This window comes from Brassica rapa, chromosome A02 (genome assembly GCF_000309985.2).
Source record: "Brassica rapa cultivar Chiifu-401-42 chromosome A02, CAAS_Brap_v3.01, whole genome shotgun sequence".
Taxonomy (NCBI): domain Eukaryota; kingdom Viridiplantae; phylum Streptophyta; class Magnoliopsida; order Brassicales; family Brassicaceae; genus Brassica; species Brassica rapa.
The window spans coordinates 12,055,639-12,075,445 of NC_024796.2; the positions used below are offsets into that span (position 1 = coordinate 12,055,639).

The following is a 19,807-nucleotide window of genomic DNA, read 5'->3' on the forward strand; positions in this document are numbered from 1 at the left end:
TTCTCTGGTTCTATCAAATTTGGACCCTCTTTCCCGACCAAATTGTGCTCCTTGGAAACGCCTTCCATCTCCACCGTGGTTATTTGATCAGAAGAACTTTGTTTCACCGGAGTTGTAAACAAAGGAAGCTTGAGCCGAGTAGAAGACAGATCATATGTCGGACCGTTTTGGAAAAAACGCCAACTTTTCTTAATCCACTTCATAAACGACTTATCAAATCCGCTTCATAACTCTCATCAGAGATGCTTTCCTTAACACCAAATCTGGGTAACTATTAACAGAGGAAGTCTGATTCCCCTAGAGAGAGGTTGAGTTGAGCGATGAAACGAAAGTATCTGCTCAATCACCTACGGGATTAGAGTGAAAATCGGATGAAAAGCAGATTATTTCAATCTCAATCAAAGATAAAAGATGGTGAATGAAGAGAAGCTTCGACGAGACTGAAGTACAAAATAAAAATGGCCAAAGCTAAAGGATAACTCGGCAATCCGAAAAGACAGTTGATCAAAGATCGAACATATACTACACCAAAAAGAGAATCATCACTTTCCTCTGAAAGATCTAGGGTTTGATAAGAGGGGAGCGATGGAGAGAAAATTCTCTCTCTAAAAGAAGAAAGAGAGAATCTCACGTAGGCTAAACCTAAACAAAAGAATACATACTAAAAGAAGAAAAATACAAAAATCGGTAGCTCATTAATATTGAAAGTAGATCCTTTTAACTAAAAGTAGGCCTGGGCATTTTAACCTGGACCCGAAAACCCGAACCAGAACCGACCCGAAATCACAGGTCCAGGTACAGGTATAAGTATGTGTAGATTAACCTGTTGGATATTTTATTCATAGACCCGTGGGTACAGGTTCGGATCCGGATAAGACCCGATACCCGAACGGGTATTAATGGAACCGAAAAAACACAAATAGGCGTGCTTTAAGACTTCAAGTTACAGCGCGTCACTTAATGTTTTGTCTCAAACCTCGGTATCTCCTCGGCTCTTGCAGTCGTTTCCACTCCCCCAAACAGCCTTCAATCTTGAACAAAACCTAAAAAAACTTATCAATCAAACTGGAAGACCTAAATCATACTCATCTAATTTCTTCTTCTCTACTTTTTGAGACTTCTCAAATTAATTTTGTGATAATTCCTTAATCTAAACCCAAGTTTCTTAATTCTGTGGTAGTCTCCACTTTTTTATTGTTGATAATGGTTTCGTTTCGTTTTTGTCTTGCTCGATGATTCACTTGATGACTAAGTTACGTTTGTTTGATTCTTTTGATTTTTGAGTTTTGTTTTGTTGTTTTGTGATTTGACTTTTGTTCATTGTTCAACTTGATTTCGAAGCAAAGAAACTTGGGAGAAGACGTGATGAAGTTGTTGTTTTCTATTTTCTTTTGTTTTTGGATTGAAACTTCATAAGATTTATGTTATTTAGTACTTTTGTGTGGTTAAATTGTTTGCAAAAACATATAAGTTTGATATGAAATTATGGCTATTTGGTTTTCAATGCTTCGTAAACAGGTTTACATGGGTAAAGATTTCGGGTTTCAGGTTAAATGTTACGAGAACTACTGAAAAATATCTGAAACTCATGGAACTGAACCGAAAATAACCCGAAAAACTTGTACCCGAACCGGAACCAGATGTGATCCGAAAATAACAGGTTCTTTTGCAGGTTTTTTATTTTTAGACCCGAACCGACCCGGACCCGGTAGGAACCGACCCGAACCCGAACCGAAATCCTCTCAAGTACCTATTGGGTATAAATTTTCTAGACCCGAACGACCCGGACCCGAAAGGAACCGACCCGAACCCGATCCGAAGATCCGAATACCCAGGCCTAACTAAAAGATAGAAAAAAATCGGTATGCACCTGTGCGCCATTAATGGAGTTCCAACCCACATAACCAAAGCATCTCAGGAGTATCCATGGGCTGCAGAGATGATGAGGGTGCGGTTCGTAGTGTCCATGGGCTGCAGAGATGAAAGTGCGGTTTGTTTGCTAACCCAGGTGATTCATCTGGTACCATTGATGTTCGTTTTGTACATTATAATGTTCGATCATCCTGCTGAATTTTTAAAAAATTTTGCCAAATTTTCACCCATATGAACAGTACCAGCCCATCATCACGAGGCGCCTAAAGCCCAAATTCTTCAAACTTACGTGCAAAATAAATAGTCATTAAAATACTGCCTGAAAGTGTCGAACCCTATCCTTACTCTTGGTACTTTGGCGCCCCTGAAAAATCTAACATTATTTGGCGCCTAAAACTTTAGCTCAGGGCCGGCCCTGCATATGAAGGTGAGTATTTCGGTCCAAAATGATAAATGACAAAATATTTTTTAAAATCAAAATATTATTTCAAACCAAAAAACCTATATTTTTCCATATATATTTTTCCGCCAGAACCGAAAAATACATTTTTCCGCCAAAACTAATAAACAAGTAAACCGAAAACATACTTTTCCGTCAAAATCGTAAAATTTATTTCTTCGCCAAAACCGGAAAAATGTATTAAAACGCATTTTCCCGGCAAAAACGCAAAAACACATGTTTTCGTAAAAACTGGAAAAACGCACCAAAATCAAAAAAACATATTTTCCCGCCAAAAATACAAAAAAACGAATGTTTCCGCAAAACCGGGAAGACGCATATTTCCTCCAAAAACGCAAAAAACGCATGTTTCCGCCAAAACCGAAAAACATTTTTCCGCCAAAAACGCAAAAAACGCATGTTACCACCAAAACCGCAAAAACACATTTTTCGTCAAATCGCATTTTTTTGCAAAAACCGCAAAAATATTTTCTGCCAAAAACGCAAAAATACACTTTTTCCTTCAAAACGCAAAAATGCATTCTTTCCGCCAAAACTACAAAAATGCATTTTTCGCCAAAACGCGAAAAAACATTTTCCCATCAAAGCAAAAACGCACTTTTACGTCAAAAACACATTTCTGCCAAAACCGCAAAAAACAATTTTCCCGCCAAAACCGCAAAAAATGCATTTTCCGCCGAAACTACAAAAACACATTTTTGTCAAAACACATTTTCCGCAAAAACCGCAAAAAATATATTCCGTCAAAACCGTTAAAATGCTATTTTACCGCCAAAATTTTAAAAATATATTTTAATCATTTTATTGACAAGTCCACCTGAATGCAGATGCAAATTAAAAAATAAAACAACAAACAAACATAGTTGCATTTAGATGATTCATCTGGATGCATATACGAAATGAAGAAACGGACAACACCCAAATAGAACATCTTGATAAAGCATCTAGATTAACCATCTCGATGCATCTTCCAGATGTACAAACGAACATGGCATGTTCTTTTGAACTTGATAAGTTTCAGCTATCTAATTCTCATGTAGGCTCATGTCTTAACATCTAATCTACACTTCAGTCACTTACAATTTATTTTTAATAATATTTTTATTTATTTATTTGATCTAAAATTTTATAAATATCATTTATATTCATAATTTTGATGAAAATTACACTATATTAAGTTTATATATTCTATTTGTGTATTTTATACAATCTTAAACATGAAAATGTATTAATGTTATACAATATTCACAATTAAAGATTAACATGTTTTATGACATAGTAAACAATCTAAAAATTTCGCCAAGCATAATTTTCGATTAATCTTCTGATTTTCTCTTTAGGCGCTAGGCCCAACCCGACTGCTCGATTAGCGCCTAGCGCGTTCCCGAACAGGGTAACCAACCTCCCAAATTGACTTTTGAAAATAATTATCAATACTTAATTAAATTATTTTATTTAAATTGAATAAAGAGTAAATTTAAATAATTACAGAATATATATTTATACAAGTGTTTTTAAAAATAAATTTGATATTTTTTTTATTTATTGTTTTCCATCATCTAAAATTTAGAGTTTAGGTTATTTTAATTTTGACCAATGTTTAGAATACATATTAAGTTTTCTTATATCATTTAAGTAGTTCAGAATATGCATTACAACTTTTGTTCTATGATTTATCAACAAATAAAATATGTCTTCTTATATCCTATTTTTTTCTATGTTTTACGCAAATTAGAATATATCTATCATTAGCTATAGGGAGCAATTTGAAGAGATATCATGTGATAAGAGATGCAGTATGCCGACGTTGCTGTAATGCGGAAGAGACAGAAGATCATATATTCTTTGAATGTGAGTATGCAAAGCAGATATGGAGAGCCTCAGGACTTTCAAATTTAACGATTCTTAAATCCCTCGGCCAGTCTAAAAGATAAGATTGGAGCCTGTCTACAGATCTGTACATCAGCAGGGCTACGTCATTTTCAAGATTTACCAGTCTGGATCCTATGGAGATTATGGAAAGGAAGGAACGCTTTAGTTTTTCAACAAAAACATACACATTGGATGAACATCATACGCTACGCTAAGAGTGATGCAAAAGAATGGAAGCAGATTGAGGATACAGATACATCTGAGGTGGTTCGGAGAAACAATACTACAACGGTTCATCCACAAGGACATTGGTTAAGGCCTCCACAGGGATGGATTAAATGCAATACAGATGGAAGCTTTATTAATGACGAAACACTAACAGCTGCAGGTTGGGTTGTGAGATATTCAAATGGAATTTATAGAGGAGCTGCACAAGCTACAGGTAAACGAGTGCAAAGAGCACTGGAAAGTGAACTACAAGCAATCCTTATGGCGCTTCAGCATTGTTGGAGTTTAGGATATCGTAAAATAATTATGGAGACAGATTGCAGAACAACAAAAGAAATTCTACAAGATAATAAGCTCAACTTTCAAGTTTACAATTGGACAAGAGATATTCGAGAATGGAGTAAGAAGTTTGAAGCAGTTGAATACAGATGGATCAACAAAAGATCAAATAAGGTTGCAGATAAGTCGGCGACTTCGAATCCAACTCGAGTTTCATTTTTATTTCATAACTATGTACCAAACAACATAACATCTCTTCTTCAGGAAGACTATGTACTGTCTCATTCAAATTAATAAAATAAGTTGATATGAAAATAAAGAAAAGAATATATCTATCATAACAGTTTACTGTCAGCCCTCGGAAAGACCAATGCTAAATCAATTATCTTTCAATTTTCCTTTTTAATGGTGTAGCGGACCCGCCGAGCTTTGGATGTGCCCCCAAGCTGATGCCAGCTTTGTCTTCTTTCCTCTTTGGTTCAGATCTTTTGATGTCGTTTCATGCTTCTAGACTTAAAACCTATTCAAATACTTTTTTTTTTGGGCAAACTGATTCAAATACTCTTAGGTTCTAAATAGTAATCAAAAGAATTGAGTGGAAATAATGAATTTTTTTCATTTTTAAAATTTTACACCATTTATACAAAATAATTTTCACATATTGTTCCTTCTTATTTCTATAATTTAAAAAATTATAGAAGAATGTTCATTATTAAATTCAAGAATAAATAATAAATAATAAATATTTCTAATTTTTCATTTCGTTCTCTTTCATTTTTTCCCTTTTTATTCTTGCTTTTTTTTAGTGGTCACCAATTAAATCTTTAATTCTTTATAAACTATTTTAAAACATGATATGGATAAATATATATGTATATATTAAGTAGTTTAGGTATAAAGTACCATAACCGAATTATACCCGATAATGTTTTAGAACTTTACCAGTTCCTGACATAATTACTTCTACCAAACCGAACTAAATGATAACCAAAGTACCAAACGAATGATAACCGAACCGATCTGAACCGGTTTTAAGGAGGTTCCTATTTTGTTACCTAAAATCGAAAACTGAAAACCCAAAACTCAAAACCCAAGTTAAGCAAACCAAAATTCGAATGATCATGCCTATCAGAAATTATCAAACTGTTTCGAAATTGACGTAACATTTATGTTCTTGTGGCAATAAATAGCATAACGTTCTTGTATAATAAATGACATAGTAATATTTATGGAAAAATATTTATACATAGATAACACACATATCTTAGGAAATGAATAACTGCAACACGCACATACCTTTATTGAAAACAACATTTATTGAAAACAGTATATATCGATAACACAAGTATATCATAGGAATTGGGATGAGTAGGTTTTGATCTCTACGTCAAACATTTCGTTTTAAACGTTTAAATCGGCAGAACATTTTTCTTCTGCAGCTGATTTCATCATCTGGAGAGCTTCGACCATGTGATCACATAGGTGATGAGGGTCTGGAATTACGTCGAGATCAACTCCAAGATTGATGATAACTTTGTTTACATAGCTTGTTATGTGGACAATGAGTGCCTTATCCAACAAACAACATGTTGTTAGTCTCCTCTACATATATATATATATATATATATATATATATATATACTGTTTCATTCGTTCAAACGCAATGATAACTTAGAAGAAAACTAAACTAAACTCCCAATAATTATATATCAATTTATCATATATTAGTTTTTCTTTTCATTTTTTGTGTTATAAAGGAAAAAAAGTTACCATTTTAGAAGTAAAAAAAACCATCATTGATGAGTTTTTACTAAGTCACTTATAAATTAAAAAAAATAGAAAAAGAAGAAAGAAGATGAAAATCTTTTATTTTGGGACATTTTATACAATTTTCGAGAAATTTTTTACTCTCTCTGTTTTATATTAAGTGTTGTTTTAACTTTTAAATTTTTGTTTCATTATAAATGTCGTTTTACATTTTCATGCATATTTTAAACAAAATTTGCTAAAATTTGCTTTTATTTTTTAATTTATTAATAAAATTAAACAAAAAATTATATTAAATAGTGGTAAAACAGACCATTTAACAAAAAATTTAATTCGCATGAAAACATTATAAGTCACTTATTATGAAACATAATGAGTAATTCATTGCGGTTAATATTGTTCCCTTATTCAAATTTACTATTAATAAACTCAATGTGTATCTACAACAACGCTGATACTCTACTTGTAAAAGATATCAAGGAAGACATAGGGTCATACCTGTGGAAAACCGGATACACTTGCAGCAACGTAAGAAATTTGGTGGTCGAAAAGGCTTATTTCTTCGGATGGACCGGCAACATTTGACAATATGATTGTTGATCGTCCGAAAATTCTCATTGCAAGATTTCTTAGTGCCTGTTTCCCACCCTCACACAACCAAATGATTCCATTAGGATTCATCATTCACATAAATAATATATCTGAAATGATCGAAGTACGAAATATATACTAACTCACCTTGGATCCGAAAATTTCGACGGTCAATTTGAGCAACACATAGGAAAATAAAGGCTCAAGTGAGAGTTTTTTCCGATCCATTATTGTTTTGGCTCGTCGGATGTATTCAAATATATCGTTTTCAGATCTCATCCATAGCGGAATCATAACATAACCAATTGAGTTTCCCCATCTTGACGTTGAAAGTTTCGCCATCATTTTAGCAAGATCCTATATTTTTTTTTTTTTGAAAAAGAAAAAAGATTAATTAGAGCGTTGAGGTTATAATATATAATATAAATATAGAAAATATTTGAGACCGTTTTGGCATGTTTGTTATTTTGCACCTCGATTTTCTTATTTGATCTTAGGTTAAAGAATACAGCAGCTCGAAGAGAAACATTTTCAAGAGATCTCTTTAACTTCGAATTTGTTTCAGAATCTGTTTCCAAAAGATCAAAACAAGAATTGTAAGAAACGTGAATAAATGCAATTCATTACTTCCTCCGTTTTTTAATATAAGTCGTTTTAGAGGAATTTTTTTGTTCTAAATTATATGTCGTTTTCGATTTTCTATGTAGAATTTACTAATAATTAATGTTGTATGACCAATGGTAATATATCTTCTATTTTTCTATTGGTTCAATTGTGGTTAAGTAAATAATTAATGATATTTTTGTTTAGAAAATATAAGAAATTAATGGTTTTCTTAATCTACGTGTATAGCTATAAAACGAATTATATTAAAAAACGGAGGGAGTAGTACTTAATATAAATGTATAGAAAGATGTACCATATTTTTGACTCAAATATCGTGAAAGACCAGCTTGCACCATTCCAAGAATAACATCATTCACAGTCTGATTAAGAGACGACAAGAAATTATTGAAGTTCACGTTTGGTCAACTGTTAAGTAATAGGCAATACCAGAAAAAGGAATAACATACCATATTCATTGCGTTCTTCACGATTTTCACATCGTCCAAACTAATTACTCTATGAATAAATTTGTTAGGGCTAAGTGTAGCAATTGGTTTCTCCATAAGCGGAGTTGCAGCGTCGCGGACGGAACATAAAATGAGCAGAAAATTGAAAACTTCAACAAAAGTGTTGCACATTAGTCTAATTATGAACCACACACGAGCAACCAACGACCACAAAACATTGGTTACTTTGCTTTTCTTTGGAGCAACCAAAGTGGGCAATGACTCTGGGTCACTTGCTTTTCGACTACAAGCGAGTAAAAGAGACATAAGTGACATCCCATCACCCAAGGAGTGATGAAATCTTGCCACAAGGAAAGATTCTGCATCTGATGTTTTCATATTGAGTATATGCATCTCCCACAACGGTTTCGACATATCAATTGGTGAAAAAACCATATTTGATGTATAATCCTCTAGAAACTGATCAGGATTTTGAATAGTGGGATCTATATCCGGAACAACTACATGATCTTCAGCTTTTACTTTTGTGGGAATCCATTTGGCTTTTTTTCCACCAACTCCTGTCTCCTACAAAGTTTTACATAAACAAATATGTTCAAACTTAATTCAAAGTCGCGCACCAATATGGCAATATCGTTGCAAGAGTATATATATGTAAATTCATATATGAACATGTGTGTTATAATTACTAGTATGCTAGAGAAGCGTGGATGGTTGAGCAAAGTGTTTTTCAAGCCTTCAACAAAGGCTGATGGATTGGCTTCGTGTTTGAATCCGATGGTTACGATGTTGAAGCAATCGAGTCCTGGCATGCTGAACAGCCGTGAAAACGGGCTGACCGGCACCTCTCCAGAAATCATCGGCTTCTCCATTGCCATATATTCTTCTTTTTGGCTGTTTATATGAATAATCCACAAAGTGCATGGTTGAGTTATATACACATGCTAAGCTTCACGTAGCTATCAATATTATTGTATTTCAAGATGTTGTAAAGATGGATATTATATTTCAAGCGTTAAAAAAAATGTTTCTTTCGTTTTTGTCTCAAAAAATCGTATTTCATTTGTATATTCCTTTGATCATGAGTTTTCGTACAAAACGATAGTTTTTCCTTATCTTATACTCGTTTTTCTAAAGATCTTATACGATCATTGTTTTCTTTTACTTTTATAATTTTCTTATTTTTTATTTCTTTACATCAACAAAAACGAGATTTTCGCAAAAGTTTTTTTTTTTTGTCAAAGATTCGCAAAAGTTTTTAACTAATACTTTTTACAAAACACTTCAATGCTTTATATCTCACTGCTTACGATTATGGTTAGTCTTCATTGTAGTGTGACAACAACTTAACAGCTCAATAATAAAACGATTACATGATGATGTGATTATTATTTTAATTTCTAGCATGGATTAATATCTTAATTCACATTTGTAAATCATCTACATGACTAGAAACTATAAAATTTGGACTCGTAAATTTTACACTTTACCATCACATTTATAAAAAGGTATAAAAAATAGTGGGAATTTGATTTTAAACAAACAATTATATTGATATATCAAGTTATTAACGTTTACTGCATAAAGATTATACTGGATTTTGTATTTTTTACCATATTTGTTAATATCATATAAATACGAGAATAATTTGTAAAAGATTACAACATTTTTGAACTACACAGAGTAAACCTTGGCAAAAAGAATAATAACAAGGTTGAGTCTATAATGCTTGAGTTAGTGGGAATGATGATTACTCATAGGGAAGCCAAGACTGCAATTGGAAGAGCTTCACGCCTCACCTTCCATTTTGTAACCGGTATTCTGTATTGTAATCACAAATCACTATTTTGCATTAGAAACTGTAATCGCAAAATTATGGAACATTATTTGGCAATAATAATAATTCTGCATCAGAATAGCATAACCATGATTATGCAATAGAAAGTAGAATGTCAATTTTCCGTTGAATAATCAAAATAGTTTATAACGAAGAAAATCATCATGCTACCGTGAAATCAAAGATTTTTTTTTATCATAGAATAGATTATGCAAACATAAATCATAATTTTATGGCAGATCATGGTTTTACGTTGGAGTAGCATGTTTCACGTATTTGTTCAATTTTGTAGACTAACAATCGATCCCAATTAAATTGGTGAACTACTTTTCTTCAGCAAATTAAATAAAAAGGACGACTGAAACTTCAACAAAATAGGACAACATTAAATGTGTAATAATTGACGTGTACCATAAACTATATATCTGTGTAGTAATATTTTTTCTTATGATAATAACGCTACTACGTGCTTTCTATGGTTGATGTAGCATGCATGTCTCATCTGAGACCGTGCACGGGTTTTTACAAATCATATGGACACCACTACTAGTCTTACAAAACGGATTTTGCAGTAAAAAGACTCGAGCTTATATGTTTTCATCCCAATCTTTTCAGGAAGATCATAAATTGATGTTTTTCTTTTCATTTTCAAGATTTTTTTTTTTGTTTATTTTACTTAGAAGTTATGAGCTAAAACCTTCTACATAATTTCAGGCCAAAAACAAGAACATGTAATATGGCTATCACTCAAACATAGTCTAAATTCTTGTCCCGGGGCCCAAAAGACCTGTCAATCATCCAAGTATGATATCGATCAATTAAAAAGGAAAATCAAATATGATATCTATGCTTGCTGGGAATTAAATTCACAATACTTTTCTTCTGCCAAAGAAACAAGATTGGAACTCTAACAAACTCGTTTTTGAAATGTGTGTGCTTTCAAATTTTCAGGAAAAAAACAATGTTTTGATTCACGAACTATCTATATGTAGGGTTTTGTTTTTGTTTTATGTACAAAGTAGGGTTTACATAATTGACGCAACAAGACTGTAGAATTACCAACAAAGCAGGGAAGATGTTATTCCCAATAAGTGTGCAATCCGAGAAAGTTACTTTGTATAATTTTGGTTGACTGAGAAGTGACGAGCCAAATTAAAGATCCTAAGAGCATGATTAACAGGGAGTATTTTCTCAAACAGTTCTAACAAATTTAATATAAATATCTTTTTGTTATTTAATTAATAGATAAATTATAAATCATAATATTGAGATAAACCAATAAAAAATTAACCTATGTGTAAAGAGTACCTTATCTTTTTTTTTTGTTAAGGATCTAAATGTAGAACAATTAGTTTCTCTATATTCACTTTTTATAAAAAAAATTCATTATTTTAATACTTAGAACCTGACTAAAAAAATCTTCATTGGGGCTGCCTAAGATCAATTTTAATGGTAAATATCTAAGAATAAGTATCTAAATAATGTTGTTTTAATGCATTTTTGATAAATAATTAAATTTTAATTTCCATTGAAAAAATAAGCCAATTATAAACTGACACAATAGTAAAATGGTTCTAGAGAGTATCGTGAAAGTTCTATTTTACAAGAGTTTCTCTCACCTTTTTTACTTTTAAAATTTTGTACTATTTTTTTTAGATACTCTTATGAGATACACGATAGAAGTTTTTGGAAAAATAATGAAAAGATATATAGAGCAAGAGAAAATGGAAAAGCCCAATGTAAGTGTATTACTTCCCTACTAGTTACAACATTTTCTTTTATTTAAAATTGAATATATAACTAAATAGTCACAAAATTATCCCTTTCTTATTAATGGAGAAACATTGAGAAAGAGTAACCTTAATTTTGTATTATATTTACATCACTGCCATTATGCTGACGTGCCAACCTCTCAGCCCTCCTCAGCCAAGTTATGTAGAGACCCTTTCATTACTAGAGAATTTACAACTACTGCCACTGACCTAAATAATTTTGTCCGACTATATTTCCTAATATGACATTTTGACAAAACGACCATTTATTATAACATAAATTATATAGTCATTTTTTATTGAACACACCAATACTTTGACAATGAACAGTTCTTCAGTGAATCCCACATACATATGTACCTACAAAATGAACATTTTGAGTTATTGTCAATCGTGTTAATTTTCATAATCTAAATGTTTTTATAGAAACATGTTATAAAGCTTAGCCACTCTTTAGAATAACATGTTACAAACTTCATTCAAGTTTCTTTCACCAGTGTTGAGAACAGACATGTTATATAAAAATTCCACAAAAAAAACTATTGGAAACATATGCCAAAACAAAGTTATATAGGAAACGTATACATCCCTATCAACGATAGTTCCAACATTTTAGATTAGATGTTCAAGTTTTTATTATTGATGCATTACAATGGTGAAACTCCGTTTAATGTACTATGGTTTAGTCATGTTGGAAATTTTACCAAGTTATGGTTTTGATTGATTTGGTTTCTTAATTTTAATTGGCTATTTACTTTGTCTTTACCATGAACTTAGATGATATAACGGGTACATACATGCAGTTAATATTTATTATTATATATAGGGGGTAAAGGGATTCGTAAATTTCTAAGAAATGAATGTTAGTATTAATGTTTTTTTTTTTTTGAACATCAGTATTAATGTTACGGGTGTAGTTTAATGTACATTGCTATAACTGGTAACGTGAATCAAGCAATTATTCCCCTTTCAACAGTTATAAAACTGAGTAAATTGAGACTTTCCAAAGTTATTAAAAGAGTAAATTTCGACTTACTATAGTTATGTTATCGCAAATTGAGCAATTCATATGTAATATCCCTCAATAATTGAATATATGGTAATGTCATTCATTGAGCCCACCATTTAGCTATATATAATGTCACTACCTATTAGATTGCATTCTACAAACAAAAGCCATATCAACAATTTTGTTTTCATCTCTTATCTTTTTTAACTTTGTTCATCACAGACACAGCAAGTTCTCAAATATTGTTTGGTCTTGCCACACCAGAAATACTTTGGGATATGATATTAGTTTTAATATATATATATATATTTTTAAGTGATTTCTGGAAGATAGTATTGTTCATTTTTTAATAGTTGTTGTTTTATAAAATAAACTTTACTGAATCGATGGAAAGGATAGTAAGAAAGCGTTAAATCCTCGGAGTGAAATTCGATTGCAACTGAACCCTAATCCCCCTTTTCGATTTTGCTGTCGATGTGTGTTTCAGGTTTTTTTTGTTGTGAGACCTATTTGTTCACTCAAATGACTAATACTAATAGGATAGGTTTACTAACAAATAAGGCCACTTTGAATATAAGCCTGCTTAGTTTATATCAAGCCCAATATATCATATCCAATAACACTCGAGAATGAAAAGTCAACACATCTTTTTCATATTAAATTGTTTATAATTTCAGATCCATTAGAAGTTGATACCATATAAATTGGACATTCTAAACTGTTGATGTGTATGGTTCCATAAATAACTAAAATACGATAGTAAATTGTGATTAAGAAGAAAATACAGGAGTCATAATTTTCTTTTGTCTAAAGACAATAGTTCAGTGGAATGTTCACCGGTTATCATCTTCCTACAATTTTGAACGTTTTTTTATTCTTGATTTCTCTATGTAATCTAATCATTTTAAACTTAAGATATTCTAAGTATCCTTTATTTTATTTTACTTTTTTGAAAAAGTATCCTTTATTTTATTAAAGAGTGAATTTAGAAGACAAACAAATTGTTGTTTTGTTTCATTATTATTATTATTATTATTATTGTTATTATTATTATTATTATTATTATTATTATTATTATTATTTCATTATTTTATTGGTTGAGATTTTTTTTGTTTTTTGCTTTCTGACTGATCATTGAGATTCAAAAAGGCTTTTATATTGTGCTACGTTTTGTACTTCAGGAAAAATTAAAGAGATAAAAAGGTGTTTATATTTTTCATTTGCTTATTTTTGTCTGATCATTGAGATTAATGGCTCTCTAATTAATTTATTGATTTTGTAATGATTTTTAAGTTGGTTTTTGAGTACGTTTCTATATGTGTGGCTATGATTTTGAAAGGATCTGATTAATTGACTTTGTTGTTCCTTCGATTTTTTACAATAGTAAAATGCACTGTTTGAGTTTGTAAGAGTTGTATGCCCATCAAAATTTTCAATAGTCTAATTCATATGAATTATAAGTCCGATTTTTTTTTTTGAAAACCAAACCAGATATCGACTTGGTATAACTACTGGCTGGACCGGTTTAATCGGTAGAACCGAACTTTCTAATTTTACATTATTTGTATCTAAAGAATATTTCTACATCGCTCGCATTTCTATTTTATTAATTATAAAATAAACAATAAGCTCCAGCTACATATACATTAAACAAGTGAATACTATTTAAATTTAAATTAATAAAATCAAATGATTGATCGTTCAAGTTACCATATTTATTTATTCTTACAACTAAAGTTTCGAATTTTATAAATATAACAAAGTGAAAATAGTATATAACTGAGAATAGTATATGAGCCAAAAAGATATTTTTTACTATCTATTTTATTTAAAATTAAATTAAAAAGAACCAGAGTTAAATAGTGATAATCTAATGTTGATTATGAAATATTAAATTTTATAACAACTGAAAATACATTAATTATACATTATTTTTTTAGAACCAAGTTTTGAAATTGATCCGGATCACTGGGTTTACCGATTTTGACTGGTTTAACCATTTTTTTCATAACCTGATTTAAATCGAACTGGATTCAGCTTTTTCAACGAGTCATGATCTGGCCTGCTTGACCGACCAGTCTGGTCCGGTCCGGTTTTAAAAACTGTCCAGAACGAACGTAAAAAATATGAAATGCACCTTCTTTCTAATAGAATTAATTACTATAAATTCATAACATACATTATCTCATAAATGTTATTTATTTTATGTATTATGAAAGTTAAATACAAATATGAAATTTATTTTACATTGTCATTACGTAAACTCATCCCGCGCAAGGCGCGGGTCTTTACCTAGTTATTATTATATTGTGAGAACCTCTATTTTAGTATCTACTTGATGAGGACGCTCTTAAGAACACAATTTTGGCGAGTCTTAGGTGAAACCAACACGCACTTGGTCAAAAATGAAGTTTTTACCAATCGGAAAAGGATACAGTACTAATCCTGTGAACAATCTAATCTATTAAAACAGAGTCCTATTTAAAATTTACCATGACATGTTTTATTTTTGGACTCATTGAATGTTGTGACTAAATATAATTAAAGACAAGCTTCATATGCAATTTTATATGGTAACCAATATACTTAAATTAAACCAACTAATATCTCATCCTTCACAAACATAATTCTAATCCGTAACGAAATTCTTCGTCTTCACGAACATGCTTATACAATTTTCCAGCAAAAAAACTCGACTTCAATCTCTGTTTGCTTCTCTCTTTCTATAGGATATTGCTTAAGAATAGTGTGATCCTTTTTATAGTAATGATCATTTGTGTATTTCTTGTGGTTTAAAGCAGTTGGATAGGTGGGATATACGTTTAGGGCTTTGGGTTATGAGTGAAAGATACCATTGATGCCGTCTGATTGAAGATCATCAATCAATCGACTCAAAGCCAATGTATTACATCCAATGAAACCTATATCTGGGTTTTGATTCCAAATCCAAACTAAAAATCTTAGCAAAATAAAATTTGAGTTTTTAATTAGTGTTTAGAATTTAGTTGATTTGTTAGTTTACATATGATTTAGGGTTTTTTGTGTGTGTATGTATTTGATGCCTTTACCTATGTCACCAATTCAGATTATGAGCAATTCATATGAGTTAATGATTGTTGTTGTGGATATAATTTGCTCATTGCAGGAAGCTACACGCTCATGGGATAAAGAAGGAGCATACGTGAGAATAGCTAAGGAAGAGATATACTTGTGAGAATTGCACAGACAGTGAATCTCAACGAAATCATAGTGAAGGGCTCATATGTGAGGTTGAAAGAGAATAATAGTGAAGTGCAAAGATCTTGGCACTGTTGTTGAGGTAAAAACAAAAGAAAGTAGAAAGTAGAAACAATAAAAGACCAATTAGAAAAGCGTCCATGGAGAGTAATAAAGAATACTCAAGGAATATCAAGGTTCTAATACTAAGTTAGATACAAGTGGCAGTCATTCTTCTAATTCTACAGAATTCTGACAGAGCAGAAACTACTGGACGTGCACTGGTGTTTACTTTCAGGCAGCACTTAAATTGCCTCCTTTTGGAGTCTTATGGCACTGAGTATGCCACATATACGAGCATTGTCACATCCAATGATAGTAATGGGAGCACAGCAAAACATTGCGAGTAAGTTATATGTTGCCCTCTCATTTTCGCAGACTTTCTGCATTGTGTCTTTTATATATTTCTAGCATGTGAAAATGTTCTATTGATCCTATATCTTCAGATTTTTTCATAATGTGAACAAACCGATTCTAATATATTCATTCACGGACAAATCCTAAGCTAACTTCTCGTGTATAATTTGAGATTTTTTTAACACCATCAAAATTTTGAATATAATTTGGCCACACTATCATATCTAAACAAAATATTGTTTCATGAGCTGCTCATAATCAATGAAACAGAGCATAGAGGTTTTTGGGTTCGGTTTGGATCTATTCGGGTTTCGGATTTTTAATGTTAAGGATTTAAGCGTCATTTGGGTATTTACAAATTTTGGCCCGATTTTTGCGGATTCCGTTTGGGTTTCGATTACCCATTTAAATTATTTCAATAATTTTAAAATTCATATACACTTAAAATTTCTCAAAATATAAAAATAAAATAATATAACATAATTTTTTTAATAATATATGCTAAAATACTTAAATTAACAGAAAATTGGTTTGGGTTAAATATTTAGATGGAGAATCAATAGATATATCAAGTATTTTTGGTGTTTCGAGTATTGTTTAGCTATTTTAGATATTTACTTTTGATTATTTGTATATATATTTTTAAGTAGTTTGGACAACTTCAAAATTTTTTATATATTTTGGATATTTTATTGGATATTAAATCTTCAAATAATTAATATATTTAGGTATATAAATCTAATTCAGATATATTCAGATATTGTTGGTTTTGAGTGGATCCAATTTTCTAGATACTAAAATTTTGAACCTGTTAGGATGTTTAACCAATTTTAATTTTGATTCTATATTATATTTTCATATCCGATTCAGTTTGGTTCTTTTGATTCAGATTTTTCTGCCCATCCATAGCATAAAACTCAAATTATATATGTGGACACTAAGTCCATACTATCACATAAAATCCAAAAATAATATACAGCTTACATTGATCACATCAAAGTACGAAATTTACAGATATTTTCTGACTGGATATGTTATCTTGAGATATACCTGTTCTCTAAACATATTTAAAATATTAAGTCATTCAATAACAAAAAAAAAATAAAAACCAAAAATGTAACCAAAATTATAGCTACTAAACTAGAATCAAGATATAAAATGCCAAATCCAAAATCAGAGCCACACATTCAAATTGAACTCAAAATATTATCGGTTTCTAATATTGTTATTTGAACCAAAACAAAATAACAAAATCGAAACCAAAGAAATTCATAAAGAACCGAAAAATTATTATATTTCTTAAACCGAAAACCAAAACCCACAACTGAACTGGAAGCAAACCAAAAATTAAAAATACAATTTGGACGCAAACCAAAATTTATAAAATTTCATAAAATTATAATTAAAAAAATAAACTATAAACAATTCCGCGCATCTGCGCGGGTCAGTATCTAGTTTTGTGGTTATAAACATAACCGCTTGTATTTGAACAAAAAAAAAACATAACCGCTTGTCTTATATATAAAAGAAAGATAATAACGATATGATTAGGTTAATAAGAAAAAGTCAATAAAACATGTAAGATGGCAACTTTTAATATATGTTATTATGAATTTTTTTTTGTTTTTTTAATGAATTAAAATTGTATCTACCTAAAGAAAAAGCTTTAAAAAGTCTCATCATCAAAATGAACAGATGTGTATCCCCCACCACCAGCCAAGCAATGACCGCAAGACACACCAGGGCCGTGCCCATGTGTAGGCAAATGCCTCAGGCCTCCGAGAAGGGGCGGGTGTACTTGCATTTCGTATGGGTGATAGTGTGCGTACCCTCACTTGAAAATTATAAAAGAGAATTATTTTTGTAAGTTTTGGGTTTAAATTCATGTATTGTCCCCAGTTCCGTTTTGCCTCCATATCTAATGTTTTGCGTGGATAAACTACTCTCTCTACTTTATGTATTTGATGTTTAGAGTTAATACATACAAATTAATAATATGCAATTTTTTTATAATTTATCTTGATGATGTAAAAATATTATAAAACCATATTGACTCAACTAATAAGAAAAATTCAATAAATCTCAAACAATTTTTTTAACTTATGTTAAATTTTTATCTAATATATTGAAAACATAACTTATTTTGTAAATTTTTTTAAATCTATACTATTATTTGATAAGTGAATTTGTTTAGTTGTCGTCTTCTCCATAATTTTAGAGAATTTTGCTTATTTATCATGTTCAGTAATTTTTAGCTGAGTCATTAGTTCATTAATTTGGATAATATTATTATTTTAAATTAAGTATTAGTAACTGTTATGATATAATCTATACAATAAATCAAGATTATATATATTTTTGAGTATTTTTTTAATATTAAAGTTAAATAATAGTATAATATAATATGTAAGTGATATTTATCGTAATCTATCTTATATTATAAAAAGTATCTGAATGCTAATTCATAAGTATAATTGATATTTATTGTAACCTATTTTATATACATTATTATTTACAAAGTGATTTTTCGCATTCTAATTCTCACGTTAAAAGTTAGAGCGATTAAAATCTTTGTACCTTTAATGAATAATTAGCTTAAACATTAGTTAATCATAAAATATTTACAATAAAAATAAAAATTATCCAAAAACAGAAACATGTTATAAGAAAATATATAATTAGTGTATATCTCAATGCTCCAATTTATGTAATAATGTTATACATATTTTAATGGTTTATTTTATAAACTTATATTATCAAGATAAACATGTTGTTACAATTTCTATTTTCAATATGTTCTCACAAACATCACTTTTTATTCCTTCTTTTATTAAGTTTAAAAAACAAAGATGTGTAGTTATATATTAATGAAAAATAAAATTTTGAAAAAATTCATTATATAATTAATTAAAAACGAATTTTATATAACTAATATTAGGTTTATAAGTTATAACAGATAATTTATTATAAATTAATGTAATGAAATTTTCAAAATAAAAAATTTAAAAAATAAGATAATTATTATATATTGTGTTGTTATCTGGAAATAATAATTTAAAAATTAAGATGTAAAAAAAAATTATAATTAAAATTAATTGAGAAAAAACATTTGTATCAGGATATTTATAAAATATTTTTAATATGTTAGTGTTTTAAAAATTTAATAGAATAATAAAAAATAAAAGATATATATATATATATATATATATATATCAGTATATACTGGTTTTTGAATTAATAAATTATAAACTAATAAGTATTTAGTCCGCATGTGCGGGCAAAACACCTAATATCAAATAAACTGAAACACATGGAATAATAATTTACACTATTAAAAAAACCCAAGATTCCAACCCACTAAGAGTAAATGTTTCAAAACCGGGTATTTACCAGAAAATTTGACTGAGTTAACAG

The 19,807-nt window shown here is 30.1% G+C and overlaps 1 protein-coding gene across 1 annotated transcript; it reads right to left on the bottom strand.

Moving 5' to 3' along the window:
* Window positions 1-476: 476 nt before the first annotated feature.
* On the bottom strand, window positions 477-19,435 carry LOC103852753 (O-acyltransferase WSD1). The gene is made up of 7 exons (XM_009129649.3): window positions 8,832-19,435; window positions 8,143-8,709; window positions 7,989-8,055; window positions 7,543-7,637; window positions 7,217-7,426; window positions 6,977-7,114; window positions 477-6,280 (listed from the first exon to the last, which is right to left on the bottom strand). Exons 1-7 carry the CDS (start codon window positions 9,018-9,020, stop codon window positions 6,113-6,115), a joined length of 1,434 nt encoding a protein of 477 aa, XP_009127897.1. The 5' UTR covers window positions 9,021-19,435; the 3' UTR covers window positions 477-6,112.
* Between the last annotated feature and the right edge of the window lie 372 nt (window positions 19,436-19,807).